This window comes from Bos indicus x Bos taurus, chromosome 5 (genome assembly GCF_003369695.1).
Source record: "Bos indicus x Bos taurus breed Angus x Brahman F1 hybrid chromosome 5, Bos_hybrid_MaternalHap_v2.0, whole genome shotgun sequence".
Classification (NCBI taxonomy): domain Eukaryota; kingdom Metazoa; phylum Chordata; class Mammalia; order Artiodactyla; family Bovidae; genus Bos; species Bos indicus x Bos taurus.
In genome coordinates this window covers 36,614,519-36,636,551 of record NC_040080.1, presented here as the reverse complement: position 1 = coordinate 36,636,551, position 22,033 = coordinate 36,614,519, and the positions used below count along the sequence as shown (strand labels likewise).

General features: G+C 42.4%; 1 protein-coding gene across 1 annotated transcript in view; it reads left to right on the top strand.

Annotated features, from left to right (window-relative positions):
- Positions 1-21,628, top strand: part of ITPR2 (inositol 1,4,5-trisphosphate receptor type 2) — a 589,478-nt gene extending 567,850 nt beyond the window's left edge. Inside the window, exons 56-57 of the mRNA XM_027541575.1 lie at positions 16,148-16,309; positions 17,005-21,628. Coding sequence (XP_027397376.1) covers positions 16,148-16,309; positions 17,005-17,091 — 249 coding nt within the window. The 3' untranslated portion in view covers positions 17,092-21,628. The remainder of the gene's footprint in view (positions 1-16,147; positions 16,310-17,004) is intronic.
- The last annotated feature ends 405 nt before the right edge of the window (positions 21,629-22,033 follow it).

Sequence of the window (22,033 nt, the reverse complement as noted above, 5' to 3'; positions counted from 1 at the left end):
GAGACTGAATATACTTCCGTGTGCTGTTACAGTAGGACCTTGTTGTTTATCCGTTCTAAATGTAATTGTTTGCACCTACCAACCCCAAACTCCAGTCCATCCCTCTCCCTCCTCCTTGGCAACCACAGCCTGATCTGTGTCTGTGAATCTGTTTCTGTTCTCTAGATAGTTTCATTTGTACCATATTTTAGATTCCATATAAAAGTGGTATCATATGATGTTGTCTTTCTCTTTTTGACTTTCTTCTCTCAGTATGATAATCTCTAGTTGCATCTAGCTGTAAATGACATTAGTTTTATGGTTGAGCAAGATTCCATTTTATATAGGTACCACATCTTCTTTATCCATGTATTTGTTGATGGACGTTGAAGTTGTTTCTATATCTTGGCTATTGTAAATGGTGCTGCTGTGAACATAGGGGTACATGTATCTTTTTGAATTATAGGTTTTTCTCATGCCCGTAAGTGGAGTTGCTGGATCATTTGCTAGTTCTATTTTTAGTTTTCTGAGGAACTTTCACACTGTTTATCATAGTGGCTGTACCAACTTACATTCCCACCACAGTGTAGGAGGGTTCCCTTTTCTCAACATTTGTTATTTGTAGATTTTTTTAATGATGGTCATTCTGATTGGTGTGAGATGGTACCTCATTATAGTTTTAATCTGTAATCTCTCTAATAATTAGTAATGTTGACCATCTTGTGATGTGCCTATTGGACATCTGTATGTCTTCTTTGGAAAAATGTCTATTAAGGTCTTCTGCCCATCTTTCAGTTGGGTTGTTTGTTTCTTTGTTGTTGAGTTGTATGAGCTGTTTATGTATTTTGGAGACTAAGCTCTTGTCTGTTGCATCATTGGTAAATATTTCTCCCATTCCATAGGTTGTCTTTTCATTTTGCTATGGTTTCCTTTGCTGTGCAAAAGCTTGTACGTTTGATTAGGTCCCATTTGTTTGTTTTTGTTTTTAATTCTATTGTGCTTAGAGACTTACCTATGAAAAGCCACTCCAGATCTTGATTGCGACCATGCTGAAGCTCTTCATGAGAGATTTTTTAAACAATTCAGGGACTGATAGGCCAATGATGATGAAAACTAAAGGAACAAATTTGGAGTTTTTTAGAAGTTCATTGGCATCAAAGAGAGATTTCAGGGACTTATTAATATCCATCCACTTTAAAAAAAGAAAGAGAATGGGAAATAATGAAATGAGCCAGGCAGGCATGGACAACTCCCATGAGAATGTATCAAAACCCACTTTTATAGGCAATTTACAAGCGACCTAAATATGACTTCATGGTAGATAATATCTCACAAGTATCCTTTCAGCAATTTGTATACATAAATGCAATTGTCTTTTTATATGTAATTCTGTTTATTTAAGCTGAGCTGTGTCTTCGTTGCTCCATGCAGGCTTTCTCTAGTTTCAGTGTGCAGGGGCTGCTCTTCGTTGCAGTGTGTGGGCTTCTCATGCGGTCTCTTGTTGCCGAGCACAGGCTCTAGATGCGTGGGCTTCGGTAGCTGTGGTGCACAGGCTCAGTTGCTCTGGGGCATGTGGAATCTTCCCCGACCAGGGATCAAACCCGTGTCTCCTGTTAGCAGGCAGATCCTTCACCATTGAGCCACCAGGGAAGCCTCATAAATGCAATTTTCTTATCTCCAGGCTGCCCAGATATGGAACTCTTTCATTCTCCTAACGGATTGGTCCAGATACTGTAAATGATAGTCTGCGTTTTCATGGAAACAAGAGGGACCATAGTTTTGATGGGAACAATTCTGGTTATGCCATTGTCTCTGCAGAATTTTTAATAACACTCCTTTCAAGCCCAAATGTGTCCCTATTTGGCCTACAAATTGATTACTCAATATGTACAGGAATACAGTTAAGGATTTTTGTTAAGGTTCATCCAGTACTTAGCGATGATATTACTGGTTAGGTCTTGAATTATTTAAAGTGGTTATTCTCAGACTGTAGTATACATTGGCATCACCCAGAGGCCTTGTTAAAGCATAGATTACTGGGCCCCAACCTTAGAGCACCTGATTCTGCAGGTCGGGTTGTGGCCTGAGAATCTGCACTTCTGTTTCCCATTCGATGTTAACGCTGCTAGCCCAGGACAGACACACTTAAGGACCACTAACTCTTTTCCTTTGCTTTGGTAGTATTTTGAAGACAAGGAAAAAGACTTGACAATAAACCAAGCAAGTTAAAAGCACAATTTGATAAAATGTCTTAATATTATAGGCTAGTATAAGAACGTCAGCTGGTGAGCTGGCCAACTGCAGACTCAGTCTGATCAGATTATGACAGGTGAAGCCCTGCAGGGATACCCATGTGCTGGATCATTATTGCTTTTGTGTGTGATTTTGAGATTTGGTGACAATTCATTATATAGCTTACTTTAGTGGGGGGAAAAAGGACTTTTTTTTTTTAATTCCAGAGGAGGAATTTAAGTGGTCTTTTCAAAGATTTACTCATTTTTTTGTTTGTTTCAGACAAAGCCTATATGTGCTGTGTATATACATATGCGGTGCTCAGTCACTGCAGTTGTGTCTGACTCTTTTTGACCCCGTGGACTGTAGCCCACCAGGCTCTCTGTCCAGGGGGTTCTCCAGGCAGAAATACTAGAGTGGGTTGCTGTACCCTCCTTCAGGGGATCTTCCTGACCCAGGGATCGAACCCACATCTTCTACATTGCAGGCGGATTCTTTACCGCTGAGCCACTGGGGAAGCCCATATATATATATACATATGTGATACATGTATATGAGGAATGAAAGACAGTGAAGTTCAAACAGTAACAGATGGAGTTACTAAAACAGATTTCAATTCCATTTTTTATTATGTTGCCTTTGACTCTTGTGTAAAAGAATTTCTGGGAGTGTTTTTTCTCTAGGTTTTCTGTATAGACATTTTATATGTGTGTCTCCATAAAACTTCCCCTGAGCTCTACTTATAAATGGACTATTATTTTTTTAAATAAATGTATTATTCTTAATTCATATTAAATCATGTACAGTGGAAATCAGATGATATTTGAGCAAAGTTTCTGGAGCGTCCTGTCAAAATATCAGAAAAAGGTGCTTTGATCTACATTTTACTGCTTATGTCACTACTTTCTATTCAGCATTTTTCTGTAACATTGTGCAAAACCCCAGACTTTTTAACCAACACATCAAAGAAATCCCTGACCTTAAAAGTCTCTTGGCTTAAGGAGATGTCACCAACTGAATTTTTAGTTTACAGCGTTCATAGGTTAAGCTTTTTTCCTGAATCTTTGTTGTTCTGTATTTATGTATGTACTCTGGATATTACTCTCCTCAATTACGGCAAGAGAAGTATGTTTAGATTCAGATCATCCGGTTCTTTAAAATCAAAAAAGAAAAGTCAGTAATGAAAAAAAAAATGGCACCTATATAAACCCTGTAAACTAAGAATTCACTTGGTGACATCTCCTGAAGTTGATGTAGTGGGTGGGCCAAAAAGTTTTTTGGGGAATTTTGTATGATGTTACAGAAAAATCCACACAAAATTTTTGGCCAGCTCAGTATCAGGAGTTGTCACCTTGGTTCTGGCGTGATCTTCTGGTTTGTGACTTGGAATTAGTGGTTTAATTTAAACTATCTTTAAGGCTTCCTCCATCTCTGTTAGTAAGAGACGTTCTAGTAGTGTATTAATGTTTAACAACCAGTTTGGGGGTACCAGGAGTGCCATGGTAGTAGCATTGCCCATTTCCCTGGTGTAATTACTCCCGCCATGGCTGATTTCAGGCTGCCAATGTGGTGTCACTGATCTCAGAGACGGGCACAATGGCACAACACAGCTCTCTCCTGTGGGAGAACAGCTGTGAGGTTCCGACCCAATAATCCATGTAGGGGCTGAACTGTCCAGCCTACCTATCACATTAATCATGCAAACCAAATATTGTGAGCTCTTTGAATGAAGTCTTATCCTCCAGGAAAGGTGTTGCCTGTCAAGTATGCATTTCCAAACACTCAGTGGCTGCCTTCAAAGCCCCCCTGGGGGCTGACAGTATTGTGGAAGCACTTCCCTGTGCTCTACTCCTGCCCACCCCCTTGCCAAAGCCCCCAAGAATGCCCACCTGGAGATGGTGCTCTCCGAATGGAAGTCTCGTATGTCTGTTCTTCATGCAGCAGCCAAAATGTTCTGTTTAACTTGATTTGTGTGTGTGTGTGTGTGTGCGTGTGTGTGTGTTGAATGCATGTGTATGTGTGTATGTGTTTGCTGCAAACCAGGAAATGCCATTCCACTGTTGGGAGTCGAAATTCTCCTTGACTCCCACTGCTCCAGGCCTCTCCGTACTGATCCCTGTCTACCTCTGGCACCTTCTCTCCTACTTCTCTCTCTCTCCCTTGGTAGCACACTCTAGTTTTGTTTGTTTGTTTTTGTTCTCCAGATATGCCAGCCTCATTTCGAGCCTTGGGGCCTTTGCATGACTGTTCCTTCTGCCTGAAACTCTGTCCCTTTAGTTCAGAGCACCCTTGACAGCCAGTTCAATCCACAGTAGCCCCCTCCTCTCTAAAGATAACGCTTCAAACCACGATTTTATTCATAGTACTTAACCTTTATCTGAAATTATTTTCATTTGTTATCGTCTTCATCCCCTTATTCACCTTTCATTAGAATGGAAATGGGTCCTTTCTGAGCTGCTTATTTGCTTTACCCAGAGCTTGGAACCGTATTGACTACGTGGCTGCTGCTGCTGCTGCTGCTAAGTCACCTCAGTTGTGTCCAACTCTGTGCGACCCCATAGATGGCAGCCCACCAGGCTCCTCCATCCCTGGGATTCTCCAGGCAAGAACACTGGAGTGGCAACACTGGGTTGCCATTTCCTTCTCCAGTGCATGAAAGTGAAAAGTGAAAGTGAAATCGCTCAGTCCTGTCCAACTCTAGCGACCCCATGGACTGCAGCCTACGAGGCTCCTCCGTCCATGGGATTTTCCAGGCAAGAGTACTGGAGTGGGGTGTCATTGCCTTCTCCGTGACTACGTGGCAGGTGCTCATTAAAACATTTGAAGAAAGAGAGGAAGGAAGTCTTTTTGCTTTGGATTAATAAAGAACAAAAAGGAAGGGGAACCATTCATAATAATAATATCTTATTGAAAAATTCAGGTTACTATGTTTACTTATGTTCATTTGCACTGTATACAGGAACTCCTTATCATCCATCTGTTTTACCCACAATAGATATCAAGTGCCAAGGACATAGAAATGGAAGATGCAAGAAGACATCAGAAAGAAATACTGCCCTCTAAAGGGCTTATAAACTAAACACTTTATGAATTTCTTCTCTGTTTGATGATCCCATAACTAATCAGTAATATTAATTATATATGACATGATATTATGATATGATTATATTTTATTTATGGTATGATGATAATTCTCCCATAGCTATGATATTATTAAATACAATTATTATATAATAACTAGTTAGCTGTATGACTTAGATAGGGTTTCCCTGGTAGCTCAGCTGGTAAAGAATTCACCTGCAATGCAGGAGACCCCGGTTCAATTCCTGGGTTGGGAAGATCCCCTAGAGAAGGGATAGGCTACCCACTCCAGCAGTATTCTTGGGCTTCCCTGGTAGCTCAACTGGTAAATAATCCTCCTGCAATGCAGGAGACCTGGGTTCAATCCTGAGTTGGGGAGATCCCTTGGAGGAGGGCATGGCAACCCCCCGCCCCCCACAGTATTCTTGCCTGGAGAATTCCATGGACAGAGGAGCCTGGCGGACATGACTAAGCAACTGATTTCATTTTTTTTTTTAAACCAGCACCTAGATAGCTTTTTTTTTTTTTTTTAACCAATCTGGAAATGTTTAAGAACAGAAGTCTCAACCCATGAGTCTGAAACTTGAGTCTAGCACTTTTTCTGACATTTCTGTAAACATTGGTTGAACTGTTTTAACCCTCTTTGCAGCCGATGAGGTCCACACTCATCTGCTTTGCTCTGGCTCTGAAGATGAGGAAGCCACAGAAGGCGGGCATTCAGGCTTTCATTGCTACAGAAACTGAACCTGCCAGGCCATGAGCAGTGCCTTCCTGCACCCCCTGTGCTGGGCACAGGCCAGCCGCTCCCACCACGGTGGGGCTGCATATAAAACAAGGGGACTGTGAAACTGGACTGGTGTCCAGTCCCTCCCAGCTGAGACTTTTTGACTACCAGCCTGGGGCCCTGCCGAGATCAGTAGCCTGTTAAGTCATTTTCATTCCACCATCCCTCTTTCGGTGGTACTTCTGCTGGACCTACTTCTTTCACTGACCTTGGGAGCAGGGACTGGATAAAGTAGGCCTTGTCCCTGGAGGGCTCCCACGCCAGCAGCCCCCTGGAGGCCGGGCCATGGAAAGGGGTCAGGCAGGAGCCCCGCAGGGATGACAAGGTCTCTTGCTTTTCAGCCTTTGTTAAATGCCTCTAAGGGACAGATTCCTGCCTCTGTGCAGTCTGTTCAGCAGTCCAGGGATCTTTGACGTTTGTACCTTGCTTTGTAAGGTTCGGGGCTTCCCAGGTGGTGCTAGTGGTAAAGAATCCTCCTGCCAAAGCCAGGAGATGCAAGAGACTCGAGTTCGATCCCTGGGTTGGGAAGATCCTCTGGAGAAGGAAGTGGCAACCCACTCCAGTATTCTTGCTTAGAAAATCCCATGGACAGAGGAGCCTGGCGGGCTACAGTCCACGAGGTCGCAAAGAGTCAGACGTGACTGAGCACACATACATCTACATCTCCACCTTCTAAGATTCAAAGCACTTTCACATACATAATGCAAACATGATGTCCACACATTTAGATTTGTAAAATATTTCAGAGTTTGAACATGACACCGTAAAGGAGTTTGTTGCTTTACAAAAACTTTCAGTACAGATTTGCCTTGAATAACTAACATATTTTAAATTTCTCAAGCCACCCAAGTAGGGTACTCTGCCACAGTTTCAGGAACTCAGTTGCAGAACGAAGATACAGAACAGAATAAACAGAGACAGAAGGAAGATACAGTTAATAAAGGGTGGCAAATGAATCTTCCAGTCCTGGAATGTGCTATTTTTCTAACACAGCAAAAATTTTACTCTTATTCTCTCCCTTTTTTTTAGAATTAGTTGACAAGGTTTTCATTTATTTATCAATCCAAGAATAGCGTTTTAGCTTCAAAGGACACAGCTGGATCCTTTCTTTCACCGACAGTCCCTGGTGTTTGTCAGACAAGAGTGTGTTTCCCAGCTCATCCTTCCTTCCTTTTAACCCAGGGTCTGTGTGCAAACCCCTGTGAGAATCAGCCTTTTTGTTGTCCAGATTAAGCAACTCTGGTCACATGCAAATGGGGTGTTCACTAGGAACAAAGCTAGAAGTCCAAATGCCAGTGTTGTGGGTGTTCCTTAAGGGTTTGAGACAACGTCTCACCTGCCAGCAAGGCCACCATATTGGTCGGAGGGTGGGAGGCCCGCCATGCCCCTCCTTCATGGAGCAGAGGCTGGGATGGGCTATATGAAGCATTTGCCATTAACCCACATGATTACTTTGACTTCAGAAGTAATCATATGATTATTTTGACTTTCAGAAAGAATCCTTGTTCCAGATTATTGGCCTTGGTCTGTGAAGTTCCAGGAAAGCAGGAATAGTGTCTTTCCCTCAGGGACCTTCCAGTGAGTAGATAGTATTAGCATTGCTGGTGTTCCTTTTGAGAGCCATTTCTGCGAACATCTTCAAACCAGAAGTGCCAAGAGAGGAGTGTAGTGGGTCACACTGAGGTTTTGGGCAGATGGTTATGCTCCTCAGCCTAGGAGGCATCACATACGGTTTTAGAATAGAAAGTGCAGTGTAAATTTAAGGCTTAGGAGAGGATGGTAACCAAGAAAAACCTTTGCAAATGGTCTTGTGACAGCATGTTTTAAGCATAGAGAGCCTGGAAGTGGAGGTGAAGATACGCATACAATGGTTCATCAATATTCCAGTACAACACAGTACAATGGTACGTTCAGCGTCGTACCTCTCATTAGCAATATTTCAGAGCACTCTGCAAAATTGCAGCGAATGTCAAGGGTCAGTCAATGTATTTCCACAGTATCTGCATCTACATTTCTGATTTAATGCCTAAAGCTTTTATTTCTGATTTTCAATAAATAAATCTTTAGCCTACCCGAGAAGAAATATCAGAGGAATTCAGGTTATAAAATGTATTCTCACTGTGCTGCATGCTTAGTCGCTCAGTCATGTGTGACTCTTTGTGACCCTTTGGACTGTAGCCTGCCAGGCTCCTCTGTCCATGGGATTCTCCAGGGAAGAATACTGGAGTGGGTTGCCATTTTCTTCCTCCAGGAGATCTTCCCAATCCAGGGATCAAACCCGTGTTTCCTGTGTCTCCTGCTTTGTAGGTGGATTCTTTACCCACTGAGCCTTTGGGTAGTCTCTGTTTTCTGTGGCAAGTTCAGAAGCTAAGCATTGGCATCTCTATTGGACATGGAGAAGTAGTCCAGGGTAGTGAAAAGAGTACAAGATTTCCAGTCACCTAGGGTGGAGGCCAAAGCGTGGCCCAGCCATTTACCACCAGTCTGTGGCCTTGGCCAGTAACTAATCCTCTTCCTGTCTCAGTGCTGTCTTCTGTAAAATGGGGCTGGCAACAGTCTCAACCTTATGGAATTTTTGTGGGTATTGGCCATAGCATGACTTAAGTGGCTGACACTTGCCAAGCAGCTAAAAATGGGATTATTACCATGATACAGAACTACAGTGCTTGTATTCTCTTTAACTTACATGCAGGCAACTTTTTTTTTCACATTTTTTTGAAAGTGAAGTATAGTTGATGAGATGGCTGGATGGTATCACTGACTTGATGGACCTGAGTTTGAATGAACTCCGGGAGTTAGTGATGATCCAGGAGGCCTGGCGTGCTGCAATTCCTGGGGTCACAAAGAGTCGGACATGACTGAGCAACTGAACTGAACTGAACTAATTTACAGTGTTTCAGTTATACAGCAAAGTGATTCAGTTATATGTATATATATAGAGAGAGGAGAAGGCAATGGCAACCCACTCCAGTGTTCTTGCCTGGAGAATCCCAGGGACGGGGGAGCCTGGTGGGCTGCCGTCTCTGGGGTCGCACAGAGTCGGACACGACTGAAGCGACTTAGCAGCATAGAGAGAGAGATGTATGTATGTATTGTTTTCAGATTCTTTTCCATTATAGATTATTGTAAGGTATCAAATACAGTTCCCTGTGCTATACAGTAGGTCCTTATTGTTTATCTGTCTTATATATAGCAGCACATATTTGTTAATTCAAAACTCCCAATTTGTCCCAGGCAACATTTAATGTGTACCTAATACACATTAAAGAGACATAAGACAGTTTCTCCAATGCTTGGCTCACTGAACTCAATCTTATTCTACTTTTCAATCTCATTGTGATACGGAGAGAAATCATTACAGTCTTTATGTTTTCTTGAGCCTGTCATCGATTAAACATCAGCAGGGCTAGGTTACATTATGTAAGAGCTGTTCCACTACATTAAGTGGAAGGACTTGTCCAGAGGTGGAAATCAAGTACAGAGGAACAGCTGTGAGACCTCAAGGAAACCTAAACTTTCTAGGATTCAGACTGGGCATCTGTAACATGCTGAGCTTGGCTTATGTGGTTTCGAGGTTGCTTCTAGCCTAAATGCTGTGTTTCTGTTTGCTCAGTTGGCAAGCTTAGGTCTTGTCTCAGCAATTTGATTTTTAAAGTTTTGAATTCATAACTCATGGAATGATGAGTTGGAAGAGACATAGAGACCACCCAGGGTAACATTCTGGTTTTACAGATGAGGAAACTTGGATTCAGAGACTAAGGCTCCCCACCCTCCTTCTATCACATAGTTCATTTTTGGTTGAACTGAAATCAGAACTCAGGTGTCCTGACTCCTAGATCAGTGCTCTTTCCTTGATATTGTGTGGCCTCTTTCCTGAAAATGGGGTATCACATTTAAGAACAAATTATAAAGACAGCACAGATAAGCTCTGACTGACTCTGACAACCCAATCATTTACTGAATAACTACAAAATTAAATAAAGCAAATTGATCTGACTGTTAAAAGGACTATTTGAAAGGTTTTCACGCTCCTATCTATCCATCTTCTGGTCTTCTAGGAAGATGCATTATTATGAAAATTTAGGGATAGCAGGAGGATCATGGCTGCCATGCTCTCTGTCCCTTCATCTCTGGGAGTTGCATTTTGGTACCTTTGAAAAGCGTTGGCTTTCCACTCACCAAGTTTCTAGGATTGTACATTGTAACCTCAGAATCTAACAATCTGTAAATTCCCAATTTTATACTACCCTGCGGTCAAACATATTCATTCCTGGTGAATCAAAGAAATGATGTCATATTGACTAACCACAGTCACCATTGGAATCTGCTAATCATGAGCATGATCACAGGATGGACATAACCTACGTGAGTAACCAAGAAATAACAAATCAAATCACACTGCTTTGTTAGATGGCGGACACAGCCAACACGGCAAATGAGTGGTGTCTTGTTAACCAGCCAGTGTTCTGGGTGTCTGTCCTGTGGTTCTGGCTCAGATTAAAGTCCAGGGTTTCCTTTCTCACCCTGCTCAGGCTGAGCCTCCTGTGGAAGCTGCTCCTTGTGACACTGGAGCAGAGAGAGGAAGCTTGGGGTATTTCATTGGAAACCACTCTCTGTGAAAAGCCACGTGCAGCATTTATTCTAAGAACTTGTTTGGATTTGAGTTACTTTTGGTGAAAAGAATACACTTTCTGTACTAGAAGAAATCAGTTGTGAACATTTATTTTTAAAAGGCTGGCTTTTTTTGTAGAAAGAGGACAAACGATAATCAATTTAGGGTGCTTATTTTTTGCTATTTTAGTGAGATGCAAGGCATTCAAGTCAGGTTCCTAAAAATTAAGAAAAGGAAAGAAAGCATTCAGTATTGAAAAAAAAGCTTAATGACACATTATATTTTAGTTTTAGATTATAGTCAGTTGGTATACAGAGAAAAAGAGGACTGAAACAGGATAAAATGAGTAGAGAAAAGGCTGAGAACCAAGCAAACATACACAAAGAAAGAGGCAGTGAAAGGAAGAAAGATGAGAGAAACCAGACAGTTAGAAGAGAGAATGATTTTGGGGAACTTAGGAGAAAGGACAGTGGAGCCAGGTGACTTTCCTCCCCAACACTTTAGTCCAATTTGTCGTTATTTTCACCATCTTTGATTGAAGTCTTATCCTCCACCTAGACTATTACTATCAATTCCACCAGCGTAAGAATCACACTGGGTTTGGCTCCCTATTGTTCTCCCGGTGCCTAGCACAGACAGGGTCAACAAGGAAGAATTAGTCAATGAATGCATGAACAAAGGAACAAGTGAAGAAAGAATGTGTAAGGAAAAGAGTCCCGTGGCCCAACCGGCTGGGGCAGCAGTCCCCTGAGAACTGCTTTTGTTTCCTCAAAAGCAAGAGCCTGTGGACTGAGCTGACCTGGCCCCTGAGATACCTATGATAGCAATTTCTTTGGAGGCAGTTTCCATCTCACTCATGTTGTCTTTGCTAAGGATTGTTGTTGTTCAGTCGCTCAGTCGTGTCCAACCCTTTGCAATCCCATGGACTGCAACATGCCAAGCTTCCCTGTCTTCCACTGTGTCCTGGAGTTTGCTCAAACTCATGTCATTGAGTTGATGATGCCATCTATCCATCTCATCCTCTATTGCCAACTTCTCCTGCACTCAATCTTTCCTACCATCGCGGTCTTTTCCAGTGAGCTAAGTATTAGAACAGTGTTTTGTCTCTGTTTATCTAGGAAATGTTCTAAAAGCTGAGGTTTTCGCCATCTCCATCATGTCTCCTGGTACCTCCTCAGCCCAGATCCAGCCAGCCATCTGAGGCTGTCAAGCCTTTGTGTTCCATCCTGAGCTTCCTAGGTGGCACTAGTGGTAAAGAATCCGCCTGCCAATGCAGGAGACGCAAGAGACTCGGGTTTGATCCCTGGATCTGGAAGATCCCCTGGAGAAGGAAATGGCAACTCACTCCAGTATTCTTGCCTGGGAAATCCCATGGGCAGAAGAGCCTGGTGGGCTACAGTCCATGGTGTCACAAAGAGTAGGACATGGCTGAGTGACTGAGCATACACATGCATACTATTTTAACTTTGATTTTTTTTTTTTTTTGGCTGCACTGGATCTTACTTGTAGCATGCGGGATCTTCAGTGTTCGTTGTGGCATACAGACTCTTTTTTTAGTTAAGGCATTTGGGAGCTTTTATTTGCAGTATCTGGGATCTAGTTCCCTGATCAGGGATTGAACCAGGGCCCTCTGCATTGTAAACATGGAGTCTTAGCCACTGAACCACCAGGGAAGCCCCATTTAATCCATTTTATGTGTAGAGTTTTGTGGCATTCAGTACATTCACATCATTATGCAAACATTCCTACTGTCTATCTCCAGAAATTTTTCATCTTCTCCAATTAAAGTTCTCCAACTATACCCATGATATACTAACTCCCCAAATTCACTGATATTTTATCAGATTTCAAACTTTTTTACTCTAGTATTTTTATTTCCTGAAGTTATCCTACTTTATTATTATTCAACTTTCTGTCCACAGTCTCCTTTCTGGCCAGAAGGCCTAGATACAGACAGGTCTGGGTTGGGCTTCCAGCAAAATAATTTGCTAGCCTCAGTTCAGTTCAGTTCAGTCGCTCAGTCATGTCCGACTCTTTGCAACCCCATGGACTGCAGCACACCAGGCCTCCCTGTCCATCAGCAACTCCCAGCGTCTACTCAAACACATGTCCATTGAATCATGGATGCCATCCAACCATCTCATCCTCTCTTGTCCCCTTCTCCTCCCGCCTTCAGTCTTTCCCAGCGTCAGGGTCTTTTCCAGTGAGTCAGTTCTTTGTATCAGGTGGCCAAAGGATTGGAGTTTCAGCTTCAGCTTCAGTCCTTCCAATGAGTATTCAGGACTGATTTCCTTTAGGATGGACTGGTTGGATCTCCTTGCAGTCCAACTGACTCTCAAGAATCTCCAACACCACAGTTCAAAAACATCAATTCTTCAGCACTCAGCTTTCCTTATAGTCCAACTCTCCCATCCATACATGACTACTAGAAAAGCCATAGCTTTGACTATATGGACCTTGCCAGCAAAGTAATGTCTCTGCTTTTTAATATGCTGTCTAGGTTGGTCATAACTTTTCTTTCAAGGAGCAAGCGTCTTTTAATTTCATGGTTTCAGTCACCATCTGCAGTAATTTTGGAGCCCAAAAAGTAAAGTCTCTCACTGTTTCCTCATCTATTTGCCATGAAGTGATGGGACCAGATGCCATGATCTCAATTTTCTGCAAGTTGAGTTTTAAGCCAACTTTTTCACTCTTCTCTTTCACTTTCATCAAGAGGCTCTTTAGTTCTTCTTTGCTTTCTGCCACAAGGGTGGTGTCATCTGCATATCTGAGGTTATTGATATTTCTCCCGGCAATCTTGATTCCAGCTTGTGCTTGCTAGCCTCAGTTTCTGCATTTGTAAAATTCAGATAAGAGATAGTACAGTAGATAATACAGATTCTAAATAGATAAGAGAACTGGAGTTCACTGGATTGTCTGTTTATTAGCCATCCCTCCTACCAGTCCACAGATTAGTGTTCCTCACACCAGCCACTGCTCTGCTGACATACCTAGCTTCCTGATACCTTTGTCATTCTGATGCCCTTTCCGGGGGACACACCATCTTGTATCAGTCCAGCTCCTGGCCTCAGCTGCACACCCACCTGGGCTGTTGGTGAGCCCTGATCTCTGATGGAGTCATTCCAAGGTAGGGTCTCCCACTCCACCCGGCAAGCATTCAGTGGTCCCTATTTGGCTTCTCTTCCCCAGTGGCTCAGGTGGTAAAGAATCAGCCTGCAAGACAGGATACCTGGGTTCGATCCTGGGTCGGGAAGATCTCCTGTTGAAGGAAACGGCAACCCACTCCAGTATTCTTGCCTAGAGAATCCAATGGACAGAGGAGCCTGTTCATGGGGTTGCAAAGAATTGGACACAACTGAGCGACTAACACTTTCATTTTTCACTTTTCCCATTCCTTATGCCAGCCACTTCAGATCTTTCCTCTTCACTCCATCTCCCTACCCTGCCACTACCCTAGTGGTTCCCGTTAATCTTCTATGTCTCCATAGATCAGACTTCTTAAACTTTAGTGCACCTACAAATCATCCAGGCCCCCTAGGAGGTTCTGATTTCATAAGAGGTGGTGGGGTTGAAATCTGCTATTTTTACAAGCAACCCCAGGGAATTTTGATACGCAGACTACCCAGTCCACTTTTCATGGAGGGCTGTCCTAAGCCACAAGCTCCTTGAGAGCAGACATTTGTCTTACCTGATTTTCATCTTTAAATACTTGGCAATAGATGTTGAAGCACTAATCGAATGAATCTGGCTGTCTCTCTGCACTTCAGAATAAGTTACCATTCGCCTTTGAAATGCTAATTAGCTACAGCTGTTTAAATGCAGCTTAACTCTCTTGAATATTTTATCCTATCCTTTATCAGCCCTTTCCACTGCCATTGGGGGTCAGGAACCATAAAGAATGTGTTGTTCTCTGACTAACAACTACCAAAGAAACCAGCCAAAGGGCCAGATGAGATTTCGACAGAAGTGCCAAGGTGCGGAGGTTGGACGTTTCCCCTTTCCCTTTAGGGGGAGAAAGAACTCTTCTGGCTCTTGTGCTAGGCATCAGCTAGGCAGAGGTCTTTGCAGCCACTGCAGTGGGCTTTTCTGGAGTGGAAAGAATCTTAAGCAGGAAGGTCACTGCTAGGGATACTGGGAGAAGGTGATTTAAGGAAATAGGTAAATATAGACTGGGATTCCTGATCAGTGGCTAAAAGGCTTGTGTGCATGCTCAGTCACGTCTGACTCTGCAACCCCATGGACTGTAGCCTGTCAGGTTCCTCTTTCCATGGGATTCTCCAGGAAAAAATACAGGAGTGGGTTGCCATCCCCTCCTGTGTTGGATTCCAACCCAGGGATCAAACCTGGGTCTCTTGTATTCCAGGTGGATTCTTTACTGCTGAGCCACCACGGAAACCCAGACAAAAAGCTAACCTGCCTTCAAACCCTAGCTCTGCCAATTCCTAGTTTGTGATAAGGGTAATTAAACTCTTGGGACCACTCGATTCCTCATCTGTAAAATGGGAAACTTTCTTGAGGATTGAAAGATGGGATACAAGTAATTCACAGGGATTCTATGATGTTGGGCAATCAGGAAGAATTTTCAAGAGATGTGAGTATCTTGGTAACCATCTGTTTTTACCACAATGGAGGGAACACACACACACACACACACGTGCACTTACACACACACACCCCTACACTCTCAGTCAGCCTGGAAAAACAGAAGTGGCACCCACTGTTGCCCTCTGGGGAAGTCTAACTCTAAAACCCCATCTCCAGCTGTAATAAAATGTTTCCAAAAGGAGCAGACAGGGTAACCCAGGGCCATGCCCTCCCACTTCCCTCTTCCCCAGAGCCTGTCTTGGGGAAGTGGGAGGTAAATGGGCGTGGGCATCTGGAACTGAAACATGTCTTTTATCACCTTCTATTCTGCCACCCCTTTCTCCTCTGCGCCAGGGCAGGGATCGGGTAGGGAGGATAAACAGCTCAGGCCTTTACTGTTCCCACACACATTTGGATCTGCTCTTCTCAGCCTCCAAAGCCTAGCTCATCATTCATCAAGATTCACTAATTGCCTACAGGGTGCAGGATGCTGTCCTAAATGCTTTACCTGGGACCTCCCGGGGTAGACCATAGGAAATTCGTTCCAATATTTAAAATCTTCCCTCACCTCATGAAGACTAATGTGGAACCCTCACTTCATTCCCACCTTCAACCTCTCCCCACCCCTGGCCAGAAAAAGTACCTTTTGCTTTGAAAGTGCTAAGAAGGTTAATAATGTATTCAGTTGCTCAATCATGTCCGACTGTGTGCAACCCCATGAACTGTAGCCCACCAGGCTCCTCTGTCCATGGGATTTTCCAGGCAAGAATACTGGAGTGGCTTGCCATTTTCTTCTCCAGAATGTTAATAATAATGAACCCATCTAAACATTCTTTACATAACTTCAGGCTCCCTTCCATATGTATTCCCTTTAGGAGAAGAATTTGGACTGGTTTCCTCGGATGCGAGCCATGTCCCTTGTTAGCAGTGAAGGTGACAGCGAGCAAAATGAGGTTCGGAACCTGCAGGAGAAGCTGGAGTCAACCATGAGTCTGGTCAAACAGCTGTCCAGTCAGCTGGCAGAGCTCAAGGAGCAGGTGGGTGCCCTTCGGAGATGGAGCTGGGTGGTGGTGGCGGCGGGGGGCGGTGATGTGAAATCTTTCACCACTGTGAGTGGGAGAGACTGGAGAATCCTGGCAGTGAGATTGTTATCCATGGGATTGTAAATCACAGTAAAGAAACCCCACGCTGTTGTAAGAACCACCTCTTGGCAAGCAGAGGCTGCTTCTGCTTATCACACGCATCTTGTGTGACACTTCTTCTGTGGAACAGGGAAGGAAGGAACAAATACTGAAAGACAGGGGCCGCTTTGGACTTTTTGATAGAAAATCGTATATTCTGCCATCACAGCAATTATTAAGTTCATCAGAAAAGTAGATCGTCATCAGTATCTATCATTTCAGTGCTACACTCAACCCCTTCATCACGTAAGATTGTTAGCCTTAGTAAAAATAGTATCAAAAGTAACTGTGGTCGCTTTTAAAATGACTAAGGTGATGGCAGTGATGATATATGACAAGCAGGGGCTGCTTTAAAAGAACCATGGTTCCTCTTTCTTAACCACAGAGAGGGGTTTGCTGTGTTTCTCTGCCTATGGAAATTCACTTTTAAAGATACTTTCCCTTTTTCAATAAATATTCACTGGGAAATATTCACCCAACACTGTGTGTTCTACCAGCGCTGGGAAAGAGTGAGAAAAATCAGCTTAATACACTCTCTCTTTTCCCCCCAGATGACAGAACAAAGGAAGAATAAGCAGAGACTGGGCTTTCTCGGATCAAACACACCCCATGTGAATCATCACATGCCACCACACTGATACCATGGGGGCAGCCGTGACTAGCCTTTCATCAGTGTGCTGCCTGATCACTGAAAAAAGAACTGAGACCGAGGGGAGTGAACAGTGCCTATTGTTGAAAAGTTAAAAACAACCAAGTGCCAAGATGTTGAGTGGTTTAGCTCTGAGAACAATTTTTAACTGTGTTTTCATGGTTGAGAAGACCAAACTTAAAATGCAGCCGCTAGAAAGCACACAGCACGCATTCTTAATGCAAAGTGAAGCCGCTTGCTCAAATGGACAGAGAGAAGAGGGGGGAGGCAGGGGGGAAAGAGGTGCAGGGCAGAGAGAACTACCTTTGGCTGAATCGATAAGGGTCTGTTTTGTCTTTAATGCTCACTGAGACCTTTGTCATGGTTGACTGGAATGTCTTTCTTTTAATTATGGCATCTGAGTCAGTGATACAGGAAGTCATATTTTGGTGGCTAAGTTTTACTAAGGGAAATAACTAAAAAGATTCAAAATGAGAGCTGGAAAGAAAAAATGTTAATGCTTCCAAATCGTAGCCATCACAGGCAATTTCCTTATTTATAACATGGAACACGATGGATTTATGGCCCTAGGAACTAGTGCTTTGGAGCCTATGTCCCTCAGCTGACAACACAACTGGAATATGCCTGCTTTCTCCCAGATTCAGAGGGACTCTTGTCAATACGGAGCACAAAAAGAGGCTTTCATATGACTTGTTAACATCATGTTTCAAATCATGTAGAGACTAAGACTATCAAAGATTTGGGAACAAAAAAGCTGACAGTAAGCCCCAGAGAAGAATTTTTTGAGAACGTATGTGTGCTATTGAAATACATTGAGATTAACAAATGAAAATGCTTAAAGGTGACAGGAAATACAGAGAAACTTACGATGGTGGCATTGCCTTTTATAAATAAGGAGTAAAAGCTATTTGATTCATGTTTGCTGTGCTTAAGAACTGAGTGGTTTTATTTATTCTATTCCTGCAGTTAGGGAAAAAATCCAAGAAATGTATTGAATACTCCAGAAAATGCAGCGTTTCAATTGCATATTTTAAACTCTATCAGTAAGAGCTTTGCAAAAGGTAAAAAGATAATAATCTCTTTCTCAAATTGTTTTTATGTTAAATTATGCAACCAGAATTTGTAGAGGGAGAAAATAACCTGCCATGCCTGTGTTAGTCTCAGAGACTATGCCTTTAGAATGCTAAAGCAAAATTCACATCCTGAAAGTGTTAGGAGAACCGCCATGTGGTGAGAGAGCAAGGCACTGACACCAGACTCTGGGAGGTGCTCAGCAAGCTGACCTTTTCTGGTTGCTGCCCCCAAAAGAACAAAATACCGCCTTTTAAGCTCTTGTGTCATTACCACCAAGGTTTAAGGTCTGGACAGGATTTGCTATGCCCCTTTTTAAAGCTTTTGGATTATTTGAATGTAGTTTAAGCTATTGGCTCCTAAAATTCTCTAATCACGGTCTAGGAAGATGATAAAGGATACCCATAACTATCCTTCTTCCACACCCCATTAAAATGTAGACTTGGAGGAAAGCTGTGGAAACCCAGAGCAGTGAATTTTTGAACTGAATCTGCCCCCCTCCAAATAATTCCCCAAGTTAAAAATTCCTCACTCTGATGTGATAGTATTTTTCTGGACCAGTCCTGAAGGATCACAATCAAGTGATACTCAGAAACTGAGCTATATGCAACACAGAGCCTAGGACCCAGTGGGCATTCAGTGAATATATGAGGAATTCTACTGTCATTCAGTCCTAATGCTTCACTAAAACTTTAAACCATATCACATTTTGATTTTTAAATGGCTTCACCAAAACTGAAGTAGACAAAGCAGCCATTTAAAAAAAAAACACACGCACAAAATAAGGCCCTTTTTGTTATTAACAGTATTAGATGAGAAGTACCCTTTTAAAGTATTTTAACTAGGCAGGCAGAGAGTTTCACAGGCAGGGTAAAGTGGTAAATACTGGCTATATTGCAATGTCAGAACCTATCTCTGTTTAGCACAAACTAACATGTTTCTGATGGATGTCCCAGCATCAAGAAAAGAAATTAGTTTGTACAGATGAGAGCAACCTCTCAGATGAACTACCTACTTTTTTCTTACACATTTTTTTTAGGGAGAATGAGTCATTGGATATGTACCTGCTATCAAGAAATGGCCTAACCTCTCCAACCACTGTGGAGTGGCAAGTCACCACATCACAGTGTGTTTTCTCCTCTGAGAAGTATTCAGAAGGGATTGCAACTAACCAGACTCTTATTTAATCAAAATTGAAATATTGCTCAGTTGTGTTTCTCTTCTTTCCTTCCTCAATACTTTGAGATTATTAAAGTAAAATAAACAAAAGCAAACAAAAGAGGCAGCTTTCAGGCTATTAAATTCATGATGAAGCAGATAATCATGACATTCACTATAAATTTATATTTGTTTTATATATGTTTGTTAATGTAACTGGAATATTTGACCTAGACAAGTGTCAATTAACATTCTCATATTTATATAGTGATATTAAAATAAGTACAATCATCTTTGATTTTGATGTTAAGAGAAATGTTTTACTGTTTAGTTATTAAAACCCATATTGGCTTAAAAGTATCAGTTTCTGCGGAACATAATTTTTAATTTCAAAAGGATTTGATTCCCCTACATAGTCCACTCTGAAGCCCAAGAGTTTCATGCAGGTATGTTTTAAGACTATAATACTAAAAAATAAATTTTATACGTGTAAAATTAACATATTTTACCTTGTAAAAGTTTCTTTAGACAAGGGCTTATTTTCTTGCATACTGAAACTTTTTTATTGGTGATGAGGATGCATTTTCTAGTGGATTATTGATAAATCAGGAAGATATTCTGCTCAAGTCGGAACTGTTTGCTTTTTTCCATATTCTCAGCTCACAACTCGTTGTTGTGGTTGTTCTTTTTAGTTTATAGTTGTTTTATTTTATTAGAAGCAGTAATGCCGAAGGGTCCGCCCTTGTCCCCATGCCCCAGGGCTGAGAATAAGCAGAGAAATTGGGGATCTAGAGACTTGGGGAGGGAAAGTGCACGTTGGGACTTCACTGTGATTAGGGGAAGGGCTTCCCTGGTGCCTCAGTGGTGAAGATCCCACCTCCCCAAAGCAGGAGACTCGGATTTAATCCCTGGGGATGGAAGATCTCCAGGAGGAGGAAATGGCAACCCACTCCAGTATTCTTGCCTGGGAAATTCCATGAACAAAGGAGCCTGGCAGGCTACAGTCCAGGGGTCGCCAAAGGTCAGACACAACTGAGCTAGTAGTAACGTAGTATGATTAGGGGAAAGACAGAGTAAAGGGTAGACAGTAGGATGAACAGGGCTTACCCTCCAGGGACCCAGTAGACTGGGACATAAGTAAGTAAATATTGCACAGGTATAATGATTTAACAGATTACAATCTCAAGAGATAACCCTTAAACATGCAAAGAACAGGGCTTTGTGGAGATCATCCGTAAGAGGTGTGTTCTCTCCAGCGGTCCTTAAATCTTTACAGAATCACAAATCAGCATATTCTGACCCACAGACCTGTTCCGGGAAGCCCTGACACTCAATGCAGTGCTAAAAGCGGGTGCAGCAGGCATCTTAAACACAAGCACAGGTGCCCATAGGAACCAGAAAAGTGACCAGAATGAGTGCAGTTGTGAGGGGCACGTGTGTGTAGGGAAGGGGAAACCTATGGGGAGCTTTCTTTTTTTTAGTTTATTTTATTGAAGTATAGTTGACTTACAATGTTATGTTAATTTCTGCTGTCCAGCAAAGTGAGTGTTATATATAAACGTACATTTTTTCATATTCTTTTCATCATGGTTTATCCCAGGATATTAAATATAGGTCTCTGTGCTGTACAGTAAGGCCTTGTTTATCCATTCTGTATATACTAGTTTGCGTCTGCTAATGTGGGGAGCTTTCTGTTTACAAATTTGACACATAATTCCACTCTGAAGAAAATGCCTGAGGCCAGTTGAGGCTCTCTAGTCATTGGTGGCTCAGCTGGTAAAGAATCCCAATGCAGGAGACCCTGGTTCAATTCCTGGGTTCGGAAGATCTCCTGGAGGAGGGCATGGCAACCTACTCCAGTATTCTTGCCTAGAGAATCCCCCTAGACAGAGGAGCCTGGCAGGCTACAGTCCATAGGGTCGCAAAGAGTTGGACACGACTGAGCAGCTAAGCACAGTCACTCATGTGTTATCTTTAAAAGAATTGTTGGTAAATCTACACCATTTAGTAGAAGAAAGTACACTACACCAAAATGGAGCAGAGGAGCTAAAATGCATGTGCAAGTCAAGAAATCTGAAAACAAAGCCAGATTTCACCTCTGAACTGAGTGTTTCCACAGACTTGAGTAATGTATAAAAGTATCATACCAGTTTTTCTCATTTCACCAGAAGCCTTTTTTTCCCCTGCAGTAGAAGATTGCTATATTTGCCTCAAAAAGTATGATTCTAATATATGTCAAGACCAGATAAGTATAACTTATAAATTATTATTAATAAAGTTGAGTTTGTAAAACTTTTTTTGTGTGTGATACTTCAAGTGCTTTGTCATTTTTTAATGTTTCTAAATAATGTATTGGTATGAAAATCATTACTATTACTATTTTACATGGTGACTTGGGGGACAAAACTTTGGCAACTTGAACCACACTGGTGAGATGGTTCAGGTGGGCCATTGTGCCCAACACTTACTAGGAATTGGCCTGACTCCCAATTGGCCAGCACTTCCTAGTATATTGACATTGTGCTGACACCCAGCAGGGGCTCCGTGGGCACAGATCATATGGTCACCCAGAATTTCCTGGTTCTTAACCCCCAGAGCATGGCACAGCTGAAATCAAAATGACTTGCAAGAATCACGTGCAAACCACGAAGAGAATTCTCTGCTCACATGGACATTTAGCAGTGTCCTTGAAGCTGGGTGAC